At 38.3% G+C, this 23,654-nt stretch overlaps 2 protein-coding genes across 2 annotated transcripts; both read right to left on the bottom strand.

Moving 5' to 3' along the window:
* Positions 1–352: 352 nt before the first annotated feature.
* LOC102079370 (interferon alpha-inducible protein 27-like protein 2A) lies at positions 353–1,310 on the bottom strand. The gene is made up of 4 exons (XM_019348661.2): positions 1,197–1,310; positions 1,058–1,081; positions 822–989; positions 353–488 (listed from the first exon to the last, which is right to left on the bottom strand). Exons 1-4 carry the CDS (start codon positions 1,219–1,221, stop codon positions 367–369), a joined length of 339 nt encoding a protein of 112 aa, XP_019204206.1. The 5' UTR covers positions 1,222–1,310; the 3' UTR covers positions 353–366.
* Positions 1,311–8,075: 6,765 nt separating this feature from the next.
* On the bottom strand, positions 8,076–17,690 carry LOC100708436 (cytosolic 5'-nucleotidase 1A). Its single transcript, XM_003447830.5, has 6 exons — positions 16,336–17,690; positions 14,984–15,151; positions 14,624–14,753; positions 11,747–11,869; positions 10,873–11,057; positions 8,076–9,800 (listed from the first exon to the last, which is right to left on the bottom strand). Exons 1-6 carry the CDS (start codon positions 16,471–16,473, stop codon positions 9,429–9,431), a joined length of 1,116 nt encoding a protein of 371 aa, XP_003447878.1. The 5' UTR covers positions 16,474–17,690; the 3' UTR covers positions 8,076–9,428.
* Between the last annotated feature and the right edge of the window lie 5,964 nt (positions 17,691–23,654).

The raw sequence follows: 23,654 nt of genomic DNA on the forward strand, positions 1-23,654 counted from the left end.
AGAAAAACAGGTCATTTAAACTAACCTGTCCTGAGAAATTAAATGTACAGAACTTGTTTTGAAGTAAGAAAGAAAAGGCCCTAATGCTTTATTCATCTGGTTCCTGAATGTAAAGGAGGACTGTTCATGGGCGAGACTTCATCACATTCCTTTGCTGTTGTCACTGCAGTTGTGTGACATCACAGTTATGTCAAACAACTACCAGAATCAAATCAAATCAACTCAAAAATTTTTTTAAATGTTTTTGTAATTTAATTCTCAAATCATCCTTTAATCTGAGTGTTCGACATTCACACATAAGAATAAAGTTTCATTCAGGCGATTGAGATTTGTCACAGCAGGAAACATTTACAGGTCAGTTTGTGTTTATTCACTATGTGAATCTTCATATATCACAGTCACGTTACACACAGTTGAGAGCACCCAAGCCACTGCTGCTCCAGCACTGCCAAACACTAAAGTGGCAGCCCATGACAGACCTGCTGCACCTAAAGTGAAATCAAATTAGACACCATTAGCTGTTTGTTATATTTGTTCAACATGTGCAAAGCTTTAATTCTTCATAAAATAATTTATGATGTACATAAATTATTTTTCTCATGAACCTTTATTTATAGAGACGTGTCCAATAAGAGCATTTCATATCTTTGACATTTAGATAAACATCAACATTCAAAGTGGACTAAAATATTACAATTTCTAATTTATCTGGCGGTAATCCTGCTCTGTAAGAAAACATGTCTATTTGTTTGGTTACGGGTTTTTTACACACATTAGAGAGAGAGAGAGAGAGAGAATATATAAAAAATTATCTGGTTTACCCCAGGACTGCAAGATTGCTACGAGACCTCCTGCTGCAACTCCACCTCCACTAGCAATTGCTAAATATGACATCAGTTTGGCAGCGATAGAGCCTGCTACTATTCCAGCTGAAGTGAACCCCAGTGTAGCCAGAATGGCAGGAGTCAGAATCACAACTCCACCAGGTACTGGATAAAAAAGTTTATATTAAAGATTTTAATATCAAAATTATGCTGTGGTTAATGTGATGACGTACCTGCAAACATAAGGACCGCCTTGCCTGTTAATGAAATACAAAAAGATTTCAAATAAAATCTTTACAATTATAAAAATAATTCATATCCACTGCATAATGTGATAACACTGTTATAAAATATATATATATATATACTCACATATCTCTTCAAAGCCTATGTCCATGCTTTCAACGATAACACTCAGACACCAAGAGTTCAACTGCAGTTATGGAAAGCTGATTCATGTCTTTTACTTTTTTTTTCAAGAATTGCCACTCCCATTTCTAAAAGAACAATACACACTAGACAGGGGAGGAGCAGCATAATGATGTAGTTGTTTTGTTTTGTTTTTAAACAGTAACATATTCATCTTATGATTGTGGAAACCACATAAAAAAATGACAGAAAAATTTCTTTGCAATGATCCAAATAATCTCATTGCAGTAACAATGGGCTCTGCACAATAACAAATTATGTGTGGTAATAACTTCATTATTATAACAACAAACCTGGGGCAGCACGGTGGCATGGTGGTTAGCAGTGATGCCTCACAGCAAGGTCCTGATTTCAATTCCACCTTTCTTTCTGTGTGGAATCTGCAGGTTCTCTCCAGGTACTCTCGCTCCCTCCTACAGTCCAAGAGCTCAACTGCACAGTCCAAACACATGCAGTTAGTGGGGCTAGGTCAGTTGGAAAGTCTGAATTTCCCATATGTGTGAATCTGACTGTGAACGATTGTGTCTATGTGTTAGTTATCCCTGAGACAGACTCAGTACCCTGCCTCTTGCCCTAAAACAGGTGGGATTGGCTCAAGTCCCACCCCCGTGACCCTGAAAAGGATAAGCAGAAGATGGATGAAGTTTTGACTTGTGGTTATTTTTTCTTTTAAAGTATAAGATCATGTATCTTCTTGTTCCTGAGTATGTTGTTTTCTAGTTCCTCAGAGTTTGTCATTTATAGTTCTTGTCTCTTGTTTTCTTGTTTGTCTCGTCTTCATGTTTATTTACCTTCTGTCTCCCCACTCATGAGTGGACAGAACACAGTGAGACTAGGTAATAGTCTCACTGTGTTCTGTCCACTTTTCACCTCCAGGCTGGATTTGTCATATAATATAAATATTATTTCTCAAATGTTCTGAATGGAGGGTTTAAAGGAGTGTTAGATTTAAACTTACTGAACAAGTCTTTAACTTTTCTGCCTTTTGGTTTAAAGTCATCTGCTACATCATGGAGGAATTTTGGCTCTCATGAGCTTGGTTTCCCAAGTTTTTTCCTTGTACTAATCCCGTGTCTCTGTGCTTTCTGCTATCACAATTTAAGATTATTATTCAACCTATCTGCAGTTGCCTCACAACTGCTGGTCATTACATACCACTAACCTGAGATTCTGCTGGCTCTTTCCTTCGGAAACATCTACAACATGGAACTCCCATGGGTCAGGCTACTTTGTTTCTAATTTTCTGCTCAGTTTTTTGTTTGCTTTGTACTTTGCTCTCAGGTTTCACCTGTCATTTCCAAACAGCAGGTAAAATGCCAAAATTTTGCCCTTAACTATCTGCTATACACAGATGCTGCCACGTATCTCTGTTGTAGGCAACTGAAGTGACTGGCAGCCTTCACAGGGAATAAATGAAATCCTCAATTATCCTAAACATCAACAACAGGTTTTTTTTTTTTATCTTAGTTGGACTGTGGCACATCAGTCAACTTCAGGTTAAAGGCCCCAGAGTACACTTGAAATCATTATGGAACACACAGTAAAGTGGCCTTTAGTGGGATTTTTAATCTTGTTTTTAATTATAATCACACTGTGTTTAATATAAGTCTGCAGATGTGGAAGTTAGAGCACCACAGCTTGCAGCACACAGCACTGTGCTGATTCATAATAATGCAAGAAGGAATTTCCTCCTAAGCAAACAGTGAATACAACAAAAGAAAAACAGGTCATTTAAACTAACCTGTCCTGAGAAATTAAATGTACAGAACTTGTTTTGAAGAAAGAAAGAAAGAAAAGGCCCCAGATTCATAATAATGCAAGAAGGAATTACCTCCTAAGCAAACAGTACATACAGCAAAAGAAAAAACAGGTCATACAAAAAACCTGCCCTGAGAAATTAAATGTACAGAATAATGTACGGATAAAAATTAAATCATAAATAAACAAGAGCAATAAAAAACATAACTACATGTCAAACATTCATAAAAAACTTTAATATAAAAAAAAACGTATTAAGAAGCGATTTGTAAGGCAATAGTGAAGTTTCTATTCTGACCTCCATGAACTGTTCCATGACAGAAAAAAACACTTTGGGCTCACCTGTCCAAACAACATTGTTCCAGAAGTTTTGCAGTTTGTTCACATTAAACCTTACAAAGCTTTGTTTGTTTGTTTTTTAGAACAGGAATAAAACAACTCTGGAACACAAAAGAGGAAATTTAGAGAAATATTATAGAAAAGTAAATAGCAGATTTAAATTGTATTATTATTTTAACTTAATACTTTTTCAATTCAATTCAATTCAATTCAATTTTATTTATATAGCGCCAAATCACAACAAAAGTCGCCTCAAGGCGCTTTATAAATATTTTACTAATTTAGCAAGCTCATCCTACTAGGTGTGACTGCAAAATGTAATTACTTTTTTAATTATGTTTTACATAATTACTTATTTTCTTGAAGAAAAACATATTAGAGATGACATTTCCCGTTACACCAGTTTAAAACTTTTTGATATGAAACTTTCCTAATAAACAAATAAAATAAACAAGAGCAATAAAAAGCATAACTACATGTCAAACATTCATAAAAGCTTTAATATAAAAAAAACCTGTTAAGAAGCGACTTGTGAGAGAATAAAAAGTTTCTATTCTAACCTCCATGAACTGTTCTATGGAGTGACAGAAAAGGAAAAATATACACTGAAATTGTTGTGCACAAACATAGTACATTGCTAATTAGTGATATCATTATAAAACACCACACTTGATCATTAGTAACTAGAAGTAAAATGACTGTTTGGTCTTGTTCAAGGTTAAAAATCCAGCTACTGAAAAATTTTGCTTATGCATCTTTGTCTCCCCCTGCTGACAAAAGGAAGAATCTTTTTGGCCTGTGTCACAGGGAGGCCTGTGACCTCTAAGCATACTGCAGCGTTTTGTGTATACTCCTGCCACATTACTTCTGAAGTCAAAAAGAGAGTTGCTTAAAATACTAGTTTTAGGATTTGAACTAATTTCTTTCTCACTTCTTCTACAGACTGCACCTGGCCTGCATCTGGTAAACATAGCAACAGCCAAACCAGTCAGGTTTTTGGACTCCTTTTATGGTAAAGTTCCTTGGAGGGAAGTTACCAAGTGTCATGAAGGAGGAGGAGTTTGGTATGAGTTTGAAGAATCTGTTGATTTTAGACATTTACAGTGCGTGGGGATTTTCTAAATATATGTATAGTAATGTTCTCATTGTTTATCTAATATAATAAGAAATTTAAATGGCAGATTGAACACTCCTATAAAAGTGTTTACTCTTAATTTGATATTTCATTGTTGTTTCAGACAATCACTATATAGTCAGGCGCTGCATCTCCTCTCCAGAGCTAGCGTGGGCCAGGTTATGATGGTGAACAGAACATAGTGGCTTTATTGTCAGGGGCCCTATTAAAGGGGGTTTCGCACAGTGTTCCTTGATTAGTTCAATTTAGTTCAGGATTATCTTGCAGTTGCAGATGTGTTTTTTCCCCCTTTTGTTTCCTTGTAAAGCTTTTCCAGTTTCATTTTTCTTTAGTTGGCTCAACTATTCTGCAATGTAAATGAAACACATTAAAGCACAGTTGTGAAGAAAGGAATAAATCAGTGGACTGTCAATCAACTATTTTTTTTCTGCCTCAACCACTCAGATAACCTTCACAGCCTCTAATTATTTTTCATTTGTAATTTATTTTCTCCATGGTGGGTCAGAGTTCACTCTACCACTGTTAGTGCTAACTTATATGTTAAAGTGGGGCAGCTGTTAATGTAGTTCTTAAGTGGCAGAGAATTTCAAATTCAGTGTTTCAAACAGCTCAACAAATATCACCTGTGACCTGCTCCCCTGAGCCACAGCCACCCCAAATGATGACGAGTTTATGATGAGGTGAACTGAAGAGGAGGAGATGAACCGGTGCTGCTAGGGTGAGATGGATATTGCTTGCACAGTCCTTTGGTGCTGCAGGCAGGCACTATCCAGGTACAGAGAGAGAAAAGGTTGAGCTGCTGGTGACATGTAGCACTGTTAATGAATTTTGGAAAGTGAGTTATGTCTAGGCTTGGGCTTTTGTGTCTATGTTAAAAGGACAGGGATTTACAGAATCCCATTTGTTCAAATTTACATTAATAAATATGGTTATGAAATAAGTAATGAAATAAATACATACTACAATAATTAGCTGTATGAGTTTAGCTTAGAGTAATATGTATGTCCCCAAGATCAACTCACATCAATTCAATTGGCCTAGATTTTGTCAGGTAAAGTTGTAGAGCATTTAAAGTAGGGATGGACCATTCCGATATTACATATCGGTATCTGTCCGATACTGACCTAAATTACTGGATCGGATATGGAGAGAAGTAAAAAAAAAAAATAGTAATCGATCCATTAAATATCACAAAAGCATGTGACATGGCATAACGCAGCTCATAACCTTAGCACCTCGCAGTATGCGTCATGTAATAGAGTGGCTGTGGCGTGCGAGACCTGTCGGTGGTCTGGTTGAGCACTTGGAGCCTCACTTCATCTCCGAGAAAGTTATCCCACAGAGAAGTAAAGCAAGTGTGTAAGCTCCTCTCTGAATGTTTGTAAAGCATTCCCGCGTTAAGCTTAACAACCGATATATGGAGCGACTGCCTCTTCTCTCTCCCTCCCTCTCCTGTTGCTACTCCAATCATGAAACTGATGAATGATCAGCTGATCGGCTTTTCTGTGCGACTCCCGTCTCTATTGTTTGTTTTTGTCCCACTTTGCACCAGAAAGAGGAAACCAGTGGCTAAAAAACAGCAGCACGTTTAAGCTTGATAAGTTGTTGTTAGAATTTATTTAATATTACTTTCTACACCAGGATCCTTTTCTACGTAGCTGACTGCTGGTAACTGTGCAGGGGCGGATCTAGCAAAGTTTTGCCAGGGGGGTCAATAGGGCATTAAATCAAATCAAATCAAATCAAATCACTTTTATTGTCACGTCACATGTGCAGGTACACTGGTACAGTACATGTGAGTGAAATTCTTGTGTGCGAGCTTCACAAGCAACAGAGTTGTGCAAAAATACAATAACGTAAAACAAGCAAAATATAAAAAATGGCTAATCTAAAAAGTAATAAATATATGTACAATATATAAAGGTATATACATTACTGAACGTGTGTACTAAATATGTTTTTCTACGTGTGTGTGTTAATTAACAGGGAAAGGGGGCACAAAGACATACTTTTCTTTCTTATTCTCATTTAAAATGTCTAGCTTTTAATAAATAATTATCTGAATCTTACACCCAAAGTTTTAATCTGTAGTAAAATGTATAGAAGTCCATTACTGTATATAGTAACTATTAAGTCTAATATACCCTAGTAAGCTATAGTACTTCCCACCATCTGTGCAGTCTGCAATTCTGTTGAAGAAAGATGTTGAATCTATTTAAATATAGTAGAAAAATAATGTACATTAAATTAAAGTTGATTACATCGATTAAGCATCATGAGGTGGAGGGTGGGGGGTGGTTCCCTATTTATTTTTTTTTGCTGGGAGTTTGCAACCCTATTAGTTAGGTTGTTTAATATTTGTGCTAAGTACTCTTTAAAATACCAGAATAGGGAGGATGGTGTAGGTTTAAGTAAATGTGATTAATCAGTTTTGCTGAACTATGAAATATTTTGGGTGCAGTGTATTTTTTGCATACAGGTATAACAGAATAGCTTTAGTGTTTTGTTTTTTAAAACTTGAGTATGAACTTATACAAAGTGCAGCAAGATATTAAAAACATTTTTATTGATTAAAAAATACACTATATCGGATTCATATCGGTATCGGCAGCTATCCAAATTTATCGGTATCGGACATTAAAAAGTGGTATCATGCCATCTCTAATTTAAAGTGGATTATATAGGCCAGGTATTATTACAAAGTTACAGCATACTCATAGTAAAACAGTCATTGTAGGCTTTAAAAAATAAAAATACAACTCAAAAATATTTCATACATTAAATAAATGGATAATAACATGTTTCTATAAAATATTTCTCAACTTTATTTTTATTTGTTATTTATTATATACCTACACTTTAAAATATGCAACTGACTTTTCAGGTTTTCTATTTCTTGTATAAATTCTTCATAATTAAAGAACAAGAACAAGTAGTCTGATGTCTTGTATTCATTATGAAAGTACACTAGATACACTACTTTTTGATTTTCCAACCACACTATGTTTTAATATCATAAATAACCTTCTGAATTTGATTTGGTATCAGAGACAGGAAATCATCCATGACACATCATGTAACATCTGCTTATATCGTACTGAATTCTGCTGTCTAAATCCACAAAGATCAGGAGCAGCTGTGGTAGCACAGCTGAGCTCATCACAGCCTGTATACAAAGAAAATCTTAGTGGAGCTTATTAATGGAGTACACTAGTTGCCAAACCATCTAATTGGTCAGATCTTTTTATTCACCAGAGAAAATTGGAAAAGCCAAATTTGAGTTGAAAAAATAAAAGCGGTCAATTCATCCTGCAAAATTACATAGTTTTGGTCAACAGCTGCATTAAAACGGCTGAGTCAGAAAAACAACTAACAAACAAAAGACACATTTTATGGATCCAATGTGAAATGTTTTTTACGTGAGAAATTTGCATATGAATCTTGTCTTTATTTCTTATTTCTTTCTATTTATTTTTCCTACAATCCACCCAAATCTAGGGTTCCCACGTGTAAAATCTTACTTTAACCCTAAATCATGAGTACATTTTTGGACCTTCACAGCCCAACAATGGTAAAAGACAAAACAGTGATTCAATTATTTTTTACAAGGTTTTTACTTCCATTTTGAAACAGAAAAACAGCTACACATTTGTCCCACTTTTAACCAGATTTCGCATCTGACAGCAACATTGGTCTCATTCAACACCAACTTTCTTCACATTCATTCACAGAACGATAAAGTGCAACAGCATCAACACAACTTCATGACAAAACTAGACAGACAGAGGCAGACAAATGAAAACTTGGGACACTGAACTTTCGGCACTTCAGGAGAAAGTAGTAGAAATTAAAACTGCACATGGTAACGGTTAGTAAACGCTGAATATATTTAGACTTCTCTCTGTCATCGTGAACAAGGAGAAACATTAAATAAATAAAAAGTAACGTACATACATATTTTCAAAAATATTAAATCTTAAGGTACATTCATATAACCTACATATACAGCATATATACCACCAACATGCAAAAGTCACATAAAAGCATACATCATAATACAACAGAAGACAACAACAGAAGGCACCAGCTTGCAAAACTCAAACTTGAAGACAAGAATTAAAGTGAATGAATTGCACAAATCCACAAAACAAAAACGTATCCTTCATGTTTCTTTAGTATCCTGGAGTCTAAATATTATTATTTAGAAATAAATATAGAGTCTAATAAATTTATCCTTTAGAGTATGAGTATTTCCAATACTTTGAAAAAGTTTTTTCTCTTTTATAAGATATGTCACTTAAACATATAGCAGTAAAGAAAATAAATGAATATCTGTTTTGTACGGAAGATGAATCACCAAGAATAAATGTTAAATTGAAATGCCACTTTAAGAAACAGGTTATAATAGGACATCATCTTGATTAAGGGTTTTATGACTAATGACTTTTAATAATGGTGCCTGAATGATTTATTCAGATTTAATAGAACAGAATAAGATGACGATTAATTCATGTTGACTCGAATCTCTTTGTGGAAAGTTCATTCTTTATTCTGTCAATAAATTCTGTGTTTTATTATGTTTTATAAAAAATTGTTAACAGCATTTTCAACAGCAATCCCTGTTATATAGTTAAAAGAAAATTATTATAACCTGGCAATATAAACGTTTAATGTCTGTTTAATATCTTAATGTAAATCCGTAAGATTAATTAATAAAGCCATTTGATACAACCTGTAAATTTTTTACTTGCTGATAAAAATAATAATGATGTGTTAGCGAAAAATAAATGCTTTGATAAATATTAACATATATATTTTTAATTATGTGATATTGCATTAACTACCTGCACTGTTAATCCAGGACAGCGTACTTCTTCCAGTAGTAAAATCATGCTAAATGCCAATGCCCCTGTATACTGTGCTCCTGCACAGTGATACCTCAGCTATTTGGATGCATTAGGAGTCTCTTTGTCCTTTGTTCCCTTTTTTACTACTCTCTGAGCGATCCCATATGGCACGTGGCACGCCACCGTCCCCATTTCTGCTGCCCCCTCCACGTGAAACATTTGGTCATCGAAGAAGATATGTGGCCTGATCTTCTCCAGCATTGGGCCTTTGGGCGCGCCGGCAAGAAAGAGAGCTTCATCGATCTCCAGACCCCAGGAGCGCAGCGTTTTTAGGGCTCTGGTACCAGAACTGGCTGCACTCCGAGCTGTCACGAGGTAGGTTCGAATAGGGCAGTCCAGCCGCTGACCTTTGCCGTAAAACTTCTTCTGGAGCTTTCCTAAAACCTCCAGGAAGCCCTTCAGTGGCCCCTGCAGAAAGAAGGACAGATTCATGGACGTTAACCTTTCTGCACATATACATGACTCACTACATGTTAGACACACTGTAACTGAATTCACGCCAGCTGAGCTCAATGTGTAGATTTTACACGCTGATTTCATTTTACACTGTGTAAAATGTAAACAAAAAGAAGGAAAATCCAATCATTTGCAAATCTTTGAAAACCATATTTTGTATTAGATGTTTAAACTGAGAAACAAAAATCAAAGCTGGGACAGGCCCATGTTTACGCAAAATCCTTTCTTCTTTTAATAACGATCTGTAAACATCTGAGAACTGAGGAGAACAGCCGCTGGGCTTTTGGAAGAGGAATGATGTCCAATTCTTGTGTGATGTAAGATTCTTGTCATGTTTTTCATTTCATGATGCACGGCACACAGAACAGTGGTGTTTAGAGATCACTGTTCACATATGGCTTCTTCTTTGTGTGCTTTCTGTGGATGACACGGTGAGCTGTGTTCACAGACAGCGATTTCTGGAAGAATTCCTGACCCCATGCAATGATTTTCATGACAGAATCATGTCTGTTTTTAACGCAGTGCCACTTGCCTAAGGGTCATTCATAGCCAGTAATGATTTTCAGCCTCCTCCATTGCGCACATAGATTTTGCCAAATTCCAGGACTCTTTTGATGATATTACTTCTCAGAAACAGAATCTCTGCCTCTCAAAGGTGGCCTTTTTATACCAGTCATGTTACTGACCTGTTCCCAATTAACATAACTGGTTGCAAAATGTTCCTCCAGTTCTTTCTTTTTACTACCACTGACTTTTCTAGCCTTTTCTTGCCATCTTCACAACTTTTTTTTAGACAATTTACTGCCATCTAACTCAAAATAAGCTGTTTTCCATACAAGTAAAATGTCTCAGTTTAAAAATTGCATGTTTTCAATGGTTTTCATTTACATTTTACACAGCTTTCCAACTTTTTGGGAATTTGGGTGGTTGTTGTAATTCTATAAGAAATTAAAGTGTTATTTGACTTTTAGTGTCCCTTCCTATCATTCTCCAATGGAAAAATGTCACGCTGTGTATACTGTACATGGTCTAGAGGCTTGTTTTCATGCGCCTTCTCGTGCTCAAAGAACTTGTCCAGTCCATGGGCCTTGCAAATCCGCTCAGACTCATCTGAGAAGAGGACGGCATCGCCATCAAAGGCAACACGGAGCTGAGTGTCCGATACTTCCTTCATCTTCTCCGGAGTGAACATGATGGCTGCTGCTATACCTGGTTCACATATTTGACAGAGGTTATCTTTGCATGGACACTGATTACACAGGTCTGCAACCAAAAAACTACATAGGATTTATTTTCTTTACTGTTTCTTATATATTTTTACCAATTGAAACCGGGAAAAATATTTTTTAAATTCCATCTTGTCAGTTTTTTCTTGCAAAACTCATGGTTTTAGTGTAATTAAGCGAAAATTTCCATTTTTCAACTGAAATCTGGTATCCTATACTTGAGTAAAAAAAAAAAAACATATCCAATAATGATTTCTTATATTAATTTAACAGTTCTGAGAGCGAAACAATTATAAATATCAAGAATATTGTTAAGGAATATTACAGACATGAGAATATTAACTGTAACAGGCTGCATGCATGGTTGACGCATGCGCACTGGTGTCCCAACAGGTTTATTTTGTTCATAGTGAAAGGTAAGGAATTTCAGAAAAATTATGCATAGTTAATTGTGTTACTTGTGTTTTGCAAAAAAAAACTGTACGTGATGGAGGGAAATGGATTCAGCACCCTAAAAAACATAAAATTTACCAAAAATATCCCATGCAGCTGAAATCTTTTTCCTTTTTTGCAGACGTGTGTTATCACACAGCAGAGACTGGCACTTATTTTTTTTCATTTTTTAAGGGACTTTGTTTAGGGTTCAGTAATAGAAGCAGGTTGTGTACTCACCTTCTGCCAGAGCTTCACGAACCTTGACAGGGTCAGCAGACAGGTAAAGATTAGTGTGATAGGCCTTCAAGTATCCTATGGGACTGTTTCCTCCAGTCATACAGAAGCGCTCAATAAACAGCTCTGCAGAAAGGAGAAATCAAAAGCTAAGGAGGCAGTCAATAACACTGATCATAGATGATATATATTCACACACACACACACACACACACACACACATATATATATGTGAGTTTGTGTGTGTGTGTGTGTGTGTGTGGAATATATCCAGAGGTGTGTGTTACTTAAACTTGCATTATTTTTAAACGCCACCAGGGGGAGATAATTGTGTTTCAAAAAGACATTTTGCATGACACTAGCAAAACAATCAAAACTACCCACTGCAGTCACTGTTTATGATTTTTATGCTACTTTTTTTATCATTCGTAATTTTTTCTTGCTTCTTTCCCATCATGGTGAACTCCACCGGGCTGTTCAACTGCACTTTTTAATGAGTCAACAATCTATCGATGTACAGTGTAACCCTCGTGGGTTTAGTAGTTGTCAGCTTTTGAAGGATTGCATGGATGCAGCGTAGGTTGCATATTTAATTCTTAACTCTGCATAACCAAATACCTATGCAAACGGACACCAATACAATACTATGAATTCAACTTCACAAGTACTGCACTGTATTTGTGGAAGCGGGCAGATGAGAGGGGTTTCCATTAAGGGCCTATATTAATTATACAAACAATGCTACTTTAATGAAAACAAATAATTTAATAATGCAGCTGGACATGATTAAAATGGTCAGTTTTACTTAACATTTAGTTGCAGAATATATCCAGAGGAGGGAGAGCAGGGAAAAGAAGGAAAGTGCCATTTTGTGATTTTCTTAAGTGAGTATGGTAATGGGGTGCTAAAGAGCCAGGACCCAAACTCTCACCACTTATTACTGGGGTCATACTATGCTGTTGAGATCATGAGAAACATCCCATTATAACCACTGTCAGTCTCTATTCATCCAGAGGAACTCGAGTGACTCCTTAAACTGAGCCGAGTGGAAGTCTATTGACAGGTTTCAACCAAGAAATAAACAAAAGGGGCTTGGGTTAAATAGTGAAGCCTCACATTACAAGAGATTCTTAGATTACAGTCAGTTCTTTTCCTCTTCTCTTTCCTTTCTATCCCTCTTTTTTTCTTTTATTTAGTCAACAGAGGATACTGCAATGCCTTGAGGAGAGTCTGTGAGCACACTTTTGTGCCTGTGTGACCTGGGAAGGACTTGGGTCGAAAAAATAACTGACAGTGTGGGAACAGAGGCGGCCAGCTGTGGAGAGCAGCTGGAGAATAATATGAGTCAATACCAAAGTTCAAAGTTCAGTTTTTATAAAGAGCTAGGCATAAAATTCTCAAATGTATTTTAAGGGTGTATTTGTTAAGGGCTCAGGGGCTCCAGTTACTTGTTACAATCATATGGAATAAAACAAAAGGTCAGTTTTTGTTATTTTTTTGCTAAATCTGTGTTTCAGAAAGAAGGATTATCCAGGGTATGCTCAGAATCATTAGCTAATGAAATGTCAGTCACAGCTCTTTAGCCAGCAAGTGTGCAGTTTCACAGTCAGATCTGCGCCCTGCATTGATCCAATTGAGGCTTTATAATGATGCATCGCAAACCAGCAAGTGATGTGATGGTCGCTATGTTGATTGTTTGTAGCGGTTATTTTATTAGTCTGCGCCTGAGCATGACACTCAAACAGTAGATGCTTGTTAACTTAGCTAGGAATGCTAAGTTAACAAGCTCGTTAGCATTCTACCCGCATCCAAACATGGTCAAGCTACTGGCTACAAGTAACACTTTAGTCAGGGTTTCAAAACACATGCCAATAGGTAATATTATGGTGGCTATGTCCAGCTCTTCTTTATTATCTATTGTTTGAATCCTGTTAGCTTCAGATGTATATTAAATGTTGTATCTACATAAAAGCAAACCTTAATCTTTTCCAAAATGCTGATCAACTGTCTGTGCTTGCTTTTTCATGACTGTTCCTGTGGCAAGAAAGTATCAACAATCCTATTTCTACTTTATTTACACCACTTTCTTAAGATATTACAGTGAGTTTTTAAATTGCTCATTTAACTTGAATATATGAAATGTTTGATTAAAAATTAATAAATTGACTTAATAAACTGACTTAATAATTGACTTAATATTAATAATACAAACACATTTTATTTTAGGGGAAACAAAGTGTATCTATTTACTTCCTTTATTTTTTATTTTTTTGTCTTTTTCTGTACAACATATGTACAGGAGCTGCTTATGGCATGAAGCACCTGGCACACAATTTTTGTGCTGATATTAATGACAGAGGAGGTTTTAATTCTGGCAGAATCAGCAGAGAACTGGTGACTTTTACACAGTTATACCCCTCAGCACTCAGCGAATCCACTCATGTAGCTTTACATGGTCTGCTACTTTGTGTCTCACTTCCTGAAAACTTCTGGTTTGTAATAATACCACTTCCAGTTGATGGTGGAATATCTAAAAGTTAAGAAATGTCATCAACTGATTTCTTGCAATGGTGGCATCCTCTTACAGCACCACGCACAAGTTCACTGAGCTCTTTAAAGCAACCCGTTCTTTCACAAATGTAAAGGCTATGTGCTTGATTTTACAACACCTGTGGCAATGGGACTGAAAACGCCTGAATTCAAAGATTAAAAGGTGTGGACTTTTATGCATAAAGAAAGGTTATGTAACCAAATAATTTAAAAAATGTTATAATCACATATAAATTCTACATGTTGCACCTTTAAAAGTCCAATTAAAAAGACGACTGCTGAAAGAGAACAGATACAAGGACATGTCACCCAGATGCCCCTGGAACTCACGGTGGTGATTAATGGTATTGATGAGTCTTAGGCCCACATTTGCGTGGTTGTTGGTCATGAGCACAACATCAAAGAGCTCCTCGCTCTCGGGGTAAAGCTCCCTCAGTTTAGCGTTCACAGCCTCCAGAGCCTGGGAACACGAGCAGACAGGTTTCAGTTATACAAACAGGGTAATACAGTATCCCCGCAGTGGGATGGAAACGTGTGAATGTGTTTGAGTGGGTTTGTGGTTGTGTTTTGTATTCATCCACCGCCTCCAGAGACACGACCTAACACTGACAGCAGTGAATCTCTCTCTGCGTTAGTGTGCATGTGTGTGTGTGCTTGTTTCTCCAGCTCTTTGCCTTCCCAGTCTCTGACCTTGACAAAGGAGAAAGCAGGTCCAGGGCTGAACGCCTCCGTTTCGTGCTCCACTTGGTACTTGATGTACTCTTCCATGCCTTGCTGTTCATAGATATGCTGCTCCTTCTCCATGTTGAAGAGGACTCGAGATGACACGGCGATGGTGATGGCATTTTCAGGCTTGGGCTGGAGCGTGAGGGGTTAAAACACATCATTCTGAATGAGAGGAGCTGAGATTGTTACCCAATTGGGTAGAGAGCTGTATTTTTTTTTTCCTAAACGTAGGCACAAGGGACATTTTATAAGAAAATGCACAAGATCCTGATAAAACCTTTTGGTTACTGACCTTGCCTGGCATGCAACAGTAGATAAACTGAGCTGATGTGACAGAATAGAAGTGACAGCGTGATATAACATACTTTCCTCAGAGCCTGATAGTGTAGGCCCAAACACCAGAAGGGCTGACACCTGTTAACTCTTTCAAGGCTGAGGCGTTTAAATTGCTTGCATAATCTGAAAAGTTTCCTTTTGTGTAATTACTTTGGTGTTTATGAGTCCACTAAACTTAGAAATAAGCTGTCACACCCTTTTATTTAATTGACAGCACGAAGAAAAGCACAGGATGAAAAATATTCAGACTACTTAAAAAGTATTTATCGAATCAGGATCTGTCAGATTCCCAGGTTAGACAATTCTTTGTGTTCTACATGCACTTTATATTTTAGTTGTATCAGTTTTTAACCCTGTAAGTTCTGAATCTTCATCTATGTTTTGGAAGAAAGCAAAAAAAAAAAAACAGAACTGTATATTATGATTGCAGAGATTAGGGTTAGCTCTAAGGTTGAGGTCATCACCGATGATGACTTGGACCTGGCAGGGTGAAATTTCGATTCATCCCCTCCAGAAAAAAGTCCAAATGAGGTCACTTTACTGACCCGAAACAAGACCCATCTGTACCTTGCTCAGTCTCCAGGCAACACAATACAGCCGCTCCATGTCTCCTATACTATCCTGTTTCACTGAACTACATTGTTATGTGCTTTTATTTTCAGTTAACCCAAGGCTATAAATGATGCAGTACTCACTTGCAGACCTGTTTCAGCCCTCCCCCTGGTTTTGATAATGTTGAGTGGCTCTGTGTGTCTGCACTCTGTCATTTGTCATCCATAAGGTGACATAACTCTTTGACACTGCAGCCAAGAATAGTGACCATGAATCTGCCTTGGCTGACAAATAAGAGTACACTTGTAGCGCTTTAATTTTAACTTGAATTATGTGCAAGGAGAATCTCCTTTTGCCTAGTATAATTAATAGTACTAGTTCTTAAGTGTAAATGGATACTGTAAACAGAAAGCTGTATAGATACTCACTGATTTAGGTTTCCTGGTGGGGGTCGAGGGCCTCAAAACTGCCCTCGCATCTTCCCAAGGGGGTCGGCTGCTGTTGCCTCCATTCTTGGTGAAATCTTGTCCGCCGACAGTCAGACTTTGGCCGTTGTTTAGACTCATCTTACCTCTGTGGTTCACCACTCTCCTCCAGGACCACACTGAGCCCTAGCGTTTCCCCTCGATGGCTCACTTTGTTAGTCCCCGTCTCTCTCTCTGGCAGGAGTTCCCAACAAAGTCCTCACTCACTCTCGCACATTTAGAATTTGAATTCAGTCCTGCTGCACTCAAGAGATGAGATCAGCCTGATTGCTGCAGCTGCAGAGCCACTTAGCTATAATATAGCTCTAATAAGGCTGAAGCAGCAGCAAGATGTTGCAGGACGAGGATGGAGAGAGATTCAGGAAAAGGGCTAAATTCAAGCTGCAAGCACTTCCCTTTTTATCTCTAGCATCACGCGTGTTAGGACATTCCTTCCTCAGCTCTTCCTTGCTTCTCTTTCCTCTCTCTCACACATACTGACTTCAAACCATTTTGCATCCTCCTCCTCTTTGTTAACCCTTTCAGTGTCTAACTTCCTGGAGCAGTACGACACCACGTGAGAAAGTGTGTGGCAACTGCTTGTTGCTGCCTATTGGACAGAGCACGCTGGTGTGTCAGAGGAGGGATGTGTCACGATGCTTGAAATATAGCCCTCCTTGCCTAGAGATGTAGCATCTGATATAACAAAGAGCACAACATTACAGCTATTATTAGGGCTGTGATTATGATAATAATTATTATAATTATTGTTGTTGTTATTATTAGTGCATTTTATTATTATATGGCTTTATTAGATTTAACTGCAAGAGTAATTAGGCACATTGCATCCCATGTGCTTTCCACTCACTAACATTTCATGCTCCTGTTCAGCAGTGTGAGAAATCGAGTCCATCCTGGGTCATTTACTCTCCCCCGTGCTTTTACAAATAATGCCTCCTTGCCTCCTTCCCATTTAATCCCTTGAGGACGATTCGTTGGATTGAATTACAAAGCCATGGTTGCAGTTTCCAAGCAACGGCCACAGAGTCAGACAGGCTGGGACTCCAGCACAACATCTAGATCTGATTGGGTGTGTGGACACAAGAGGCAGTGCAGCCCGCCTCCCAACCAAACACTGGCATCAGTCAGAGGAACAGGAAAGTGATGCAGGAAACAAAGATGAAAGTGCATGTCGTGCTTTGAAGAACATGAATGCATTATTAATAGTGTTAGCTGGGCTTTTATCACAGCAAACAGGCAATTCAGCAGCTAAAAATGCTGCTGGGAAGACGATACTGAGCAGACGGCCATGCAGGGAGTAAAAGGGGAAATAGACCCGCATCCTAACAGGCTCCTATTGGATACAACATGCATCATGGCTGTCATTTTTAAATATCTGCCAGCAATGGCAGCAAAGCCTGACTGTTGACTTAAAAAAACACATGCACATATTTTTAACCACATACACATACAAATATTAAACGTGTGTGTGTGGGTTAAATGTGTGTCATATTTTCAAGGAACTGACAACCAAATTGCATAAAGCTGAACATCAGGGTTGATTACACTTATCTTTCCAATACAGCAGCTCACATGATTACGCCCCCCGACAGGATAATATATGTGTTGCTGTGACCACACACGCTCCTCCACGTACCAGACACAAAGAGCTTTGTTGATTCTCTGGATTACTTTTATGGATTGAAGACAACTAATGGATTTTTTGGCTCAGTTTGTGTGTGTGTGTGTGTGTGTGTGTGTGTGTGTGTGTGTGTGTGAAGCCTCAGATAAATATGTCTTCATTTAGGTATTTGCACTGTCAGTAGATGTGTTAGAGAGCAAATGAAGAAGTAACTGTTCAAAATAAGGAGATGTAAGAAATACAAATCTGACACTGTTGATTCAGTTTATAATTTCTATTATTGTGTTTGTTTGTTTGTTTGTTTTTTTCTAAAGTTTAGCTTTGCATTTTTAATTCCATACAGCAGCTTTGATTAATTATTAATACACAGATTTGTTGTATTATTATCAATGTACATTCATGCAAATTTTCAGGCCAAAAAGAAAGAGCTTTTTGCATCAGCTTGAAATTATTTATAACCTATTTGTTCAAACAGTGAGGAGGAAATCACAGACCTGTGGATTCTGGCATAAATTTGTAGTTCACACTGGTATGCTTTTTTGAGGTGTTAATGCCTCTTTTCAAATGATGATGTCTAATCTAGAAGTGGTCTCACACATTTCCACCAGTAATGTTCACTTTGTTAGGTACACCTGTTCAGCTGCATGTTAGCACAACACAATACAGGCAACACAGGTAAACCACATGGCAGCAACTTAATCCATTTAGACATGTAGACATGAACAAGACAACATGCTCAGAATGAGCTTCAGAAAACATGAAAATGTCTTGTTGATACAAGAGGTTGGAGGGGAAAGGCCACAAAAACTAGGAAGGAAGGCAACAGTAAGTCAAACAGCATGAGTGAGTATGGATCCATTCTGCACTGTATCAGCAGTTCAGTCTGGTGCACACTGCAGGGCTCTTAGTACCAATTAAGTATTGCTTAAACATGCCACAGCTTGCTGATCGTATGACCAAAGTGCACATCTTCTGATGGTTGCTTCCAGCAGGATAACACACCATGTCACAAAGCTGTGGGAGGCCTGTGCCCCTGGCTCAGCACTAGAACTGATTTGGAAAAGACAAATAAGCGCAGAGGAGTCAGCAGCATCACTCTTTTTTTCCTTTTTCTTTCTTTTTTTTTTTTTTTTGCATGTCACACTTACATCCACTAGAGTGTAGTAGAGGCTTGGTTGAGACTCTCAGCATGTTCTGACTACTTCACAGCTCCATTCATCTTTTATGGGGCTGTAAACAGAGGATGTGAAATAGAAACTTTGCAAGTGTGAGAGAGGAAGTTGTTAAACTGTAGTACACTGCTGTCTTAAAACAGTTAAACTTTTCAGTCCTTGCTGCTATTATTATTTTCTAACAACTATGGTTTTAGAAAAATAACCCCAAATATAAGACCAAATGTTTCATAAAACAAAACCCAGTAAAATGTAACAATAAAGTTTTGCATAAGGCAGTGTGCATGAGTACCAGGAGCAATAAAAGGGTGCACGTTAACAAAACTATATCAGCATCTTTCTTATTAGTTGGAAGTGTGTAAAAATTGCAGTTGTGTTATCTGCACAACATCAGTGATGTTTTTACTATTTAAGAAGCAAATCCCTGAGCCTACAATTATATTCCCCTTTGTGTTCTAGCCTGAAACTCTTAGGGGGTTAACAGGACACGGAGACAGTTGGGCCGCACCCACCAAGTTGATTTGAATAACGCCAGCATTTGGCCTGAGGCTCACAAGAGCCAGCCTTTCTTCATACCGGCTGTTAAACCACTCCCCGCCTGATGCACCCTGTAGTGGCGGGAAATGTTAACAAGGACACAGAAACACTATAAATAGGAATAAAGAGGGAGTTTGGGATTGCACTGACTGGACTCTGTACCTTCATTTATCCTGCAAAATCACATACACCATAAAAGAGAAACAGAAAGGAAGAAAGCTAGAGAAGAAGCAGAAGAAGAAGCAACATGCAGCTCCACCCCCCTTTTTGGCGCGAGACTGCCATAGAGATAAAGGTCCTTTAGTGGGTGGAGACAAAGAGAAGGCATGAGTGGAGCAGGGCAGAACAAAGAGAGTAGAAGCAGCGACCACCCCTCCACCCCCCCCCCCCCCATCTCACCCTCACTCCTTATCAGGCCCCACCCCCCAAACACACAGCCTGAAGGCTTGAGGCAAGCCAGATGACTATTATAACCTTAATCAGTCCTTCAAAGCAGCCACTCAGGCATGTTCACCAGCACCGGATTCTTTGTTCTTACTGGGGTTTTATTTGCTTTTAGCTTCCTCCTTAATTTATATTTCAAAAACACACAGCCACACACACGTGCACATACTGTTATCGCGCACAACTAGGGCCTTTCCTTCTTTTTACTGATGCAGAAAGCTCACACAATCAAGCTAAAGGGCCCGGGCTGTATGCTGAAATGGTGACATAGATCACCAAAAGGGACCACACTGTACTCCATATCCCTATCCTAATTCCTTGCCATTTAATTAAACACATCTACCTTTATGTTGTGAGAAAAAAAAAATACATAGCAGCAGTTCCCCTCACTTCCTGCCTTCTCCAATGGGTTCGTCACAAAAACAGGAAGTCTGTGCTGCTCATGTGTTTCCTAGGTCTCTCTGTCTTTCACAAGAACTCACACGCAGGCTTATAGCGGGAAAGGGAGAAACAGGGTATTCATTATTACATAATCTCCACAGAGGTGGACACTATAGACCTCTCTGACAACAGCAGTCACTGACTGTCCTGACTTGCAGCTGAAAAGAAGGAATTGTAACTATGCAAAAATGAACAGACGCTTCTGCACCTTTGCCATCTGATAATGCAGAACTAGAGTACTTATATGTGTCCTTGGATGTGTGTGCATTTGCATTTGAGCACTTTAAATGTATACTGATGCAAAAACACCCTGCATCAGCCTCACTTTGCAGTAACTGGTCAATAAATTGGCCTTTGTGTGGCGGGGGTAGGGGTGCTGATTACTGAAGGTCTGACCCAAGGACCTGGGGAGGGGGGTGGGTAAAAGTTGTAGTGGTGGTGGTGGTAGTTGTGGTTGGGGGACAACAACTATGAGGTCTGTCGGGGGGTTAAAGGGGAAAGGGGGAGGGGTAAAGCCCCTCTCTGAGTAGCTTTTGGGTGAACGGGGGGTTGGGAGGGGTTGATGGCACTCAATGGGGCTAAATTCAAAAGATGCAGCAAGTGTCCCAACTTTAACTGAAGCAACCCTACACCACTGAGCCAAACAATGGAACATCTGCTGGCTGACAAAAGCTGGCAGTTTGCTGAGAGCAGCGCTAGCTGTGTGTTGCTTCTCTGTGTGTGAAGCCCCCCCCAAACAGAGGCAACAGGTTTGAACTATTCCTAAGATTCTTGACTGATTACCGCACCTCCTGTGAACACAGCAGATTATTTCACTTCATTTTCAAAGTGCAAGATTTTTATTTTTTTAAGTGGTTTTAAGAGTAGAGGAAGTTGATTCTGGCAGTCAGGGAAGTTACCAGATAGGAAAAGTACTGGTATGCTGGACTTTGAAGTATGTAAGTTATGTGTGAGTGAACTATCTGCCATGACAGATTGTCATCTTGAACGTCAGTTTCAGATTAACAGGTAAAACTAACAGTATTAATATAAACATTGCAGTAACTTAAGTAATCAGTGTATTTATTTGCTTGTGTTTTCATTTGAGTGGGAGCTTTAAACACAAAAGTGAGTCTGTCTTCTTTAGAGGTTCATATGAGCAGACAAGGAGGAACAATAATATTAACTAGAAGTTTTGTTTGTGTCAACCAGAGAAGAAAAGCACAATATTTACTCTCTTTTTAGTGACTTTTTTGTGCTTTGTTTTACATTTTGTTGTACATACTGTTTTCTGTATACAATTCAATTTTAATTTTATTTAGAAAGCACCAAATCACACAAGAGTAACTTCAAAGGGTTTTATATTGTAAGGACCCTGGAATAATAGATAGAAAACCCGGCAATCAGACAGCCACCTATGAGCAAGCACTTGGTGACAATGGGAAGGAAAAACTCCCTTTAAACAGGAAGAACCCTCTGGCAGTACCAGAGCATTTCACCTAGGCTGAGGCCTGGACTTGGGCTGAGCCATCACCTTGATCTGTTTCTTTTTCAACCATTCTGATGTAGATTTGCTGTGCTGGGGATCACTGTCCTGTTGTATGATGCAGTTTGGACCAAGCTTTAACTGTTGGACATATGGCTTCATATCTGACTCTAGAATACTTTGATATACAAAACAGTTCATGGCTGTCTTAATGATTGTAAGGTGTCCAGGTCCTGTAACTGCGAAACAAGCCCAAATCTTCACCCCACCGCCATGGTGCATGACAGCTGGTATGAGGTGTTTGTGCTGATATGCTGTGTTTGGTCTTTGCCAAATGTGGCGCTGTATGGTATGACCAAAAATGGCAAATTTTCAGGGAGCAAAACTAATATAAAAAGCTAAAAGGTTGCTAAAGCAGTCCAAGATTTGAAAGCCTCAAGTCTCTCACATCTGAAAGTTAGCCTTTTTGTATTAAAATAATAAGTTAAGCAGCCTCACAAAGATACATTTTACTCATTGCCTTCTAAAATACAATGCACTGTTAATTACAAGCTAACCATCAAGAAGTCAAACTCAGCAAAACTAAATGTGGAAAGTCTTGGCTAAAAACACAAGCCAGAGATTTATAGCATCTGCACAGAACCACACAAACAGTAACTAAACAATAAATTATAGGAAGCCAATAACCAGATTTTATATAAATCTCAAAGCATTTTAGACCTGTTTGTATTGTAATATGTGACAAACAGACGGTGAGACAAATTGCCTCCTTTATCTCAGCTCATGTCTGCATATAAACCGGAAGTAGTTGTGGTGACCATCAAGCCTAAAGCTCCCTGTTTAGCCAAAGACACTGGAGCAACAACAACCATACTAATAAGCAAGAACTGAGCAGCTTTAAAAACAACGTTGTAAGGTGCTTTACAACAAGAAAAAACAAGAAAAATGCAAAGCATAATTTGAGAATTAATTACATAGAAACAATGCCATCTTGGTAAGAACAAAAGGAAATTTTAAATACAATAAATAAGCTTGCCTCAGGTCAAGTCTGACAGCTGATGATGAGACAGAAACAGATTATTCATGTCCTCTAACACAAAATATATTTTACTCTTCCTAACCATCTTGACAATTGGCTGCTTTATTAGCCTCGGCGTATGTAGAGTGTTAGCTACGCGCTGGTTTGAGATAAATTGGGCACTCATTAACGCCCGAGGACGAGAGTTTTGGTGGGAGCCACCGAGGGCTCATGAGTGTGAAGCTCGAAGACCTTTTGATGGGTTCATTATAATCGGAGTGGTGCTGTGTCTGGGCCCAGATGGCGGTAGTGTTCACACTAACAGGATTAAGATAAACCCCAGATTAGATTATTACCCTCCCGAATTTATGCTACTAACTCACAATGGGCCGACGAGGATGGGTGACAAATTAAAGGAAAAAACCTGCACGTTCGTAAGTGCCTGTTACTGCAAATCAGTACCAAGGAATCTGCGTTATCTGAATCTAAAGATTTTTTATCTTTGTGGGATTAGTCCCTTCTTGAGGAATGAGAGGGGGTCACTGAAAGATAAGAGGGTGAATA

This window comes from Oreochromis niloticus, linkage group LG19 (genome assembly GCF_001858045.2).
Source record: "Oreochromis niloticus isolate F11D_XX linkage group LG19, O_niloticus_UMD_NMBU, whole genome shotgun sequence".
Lineage (NCBI taxonomy): Eukaryota > Metazoa > Chordata > Actinopteri > Cichliformes > Cichlidae > Oreochromis > Oreochromis niloticus.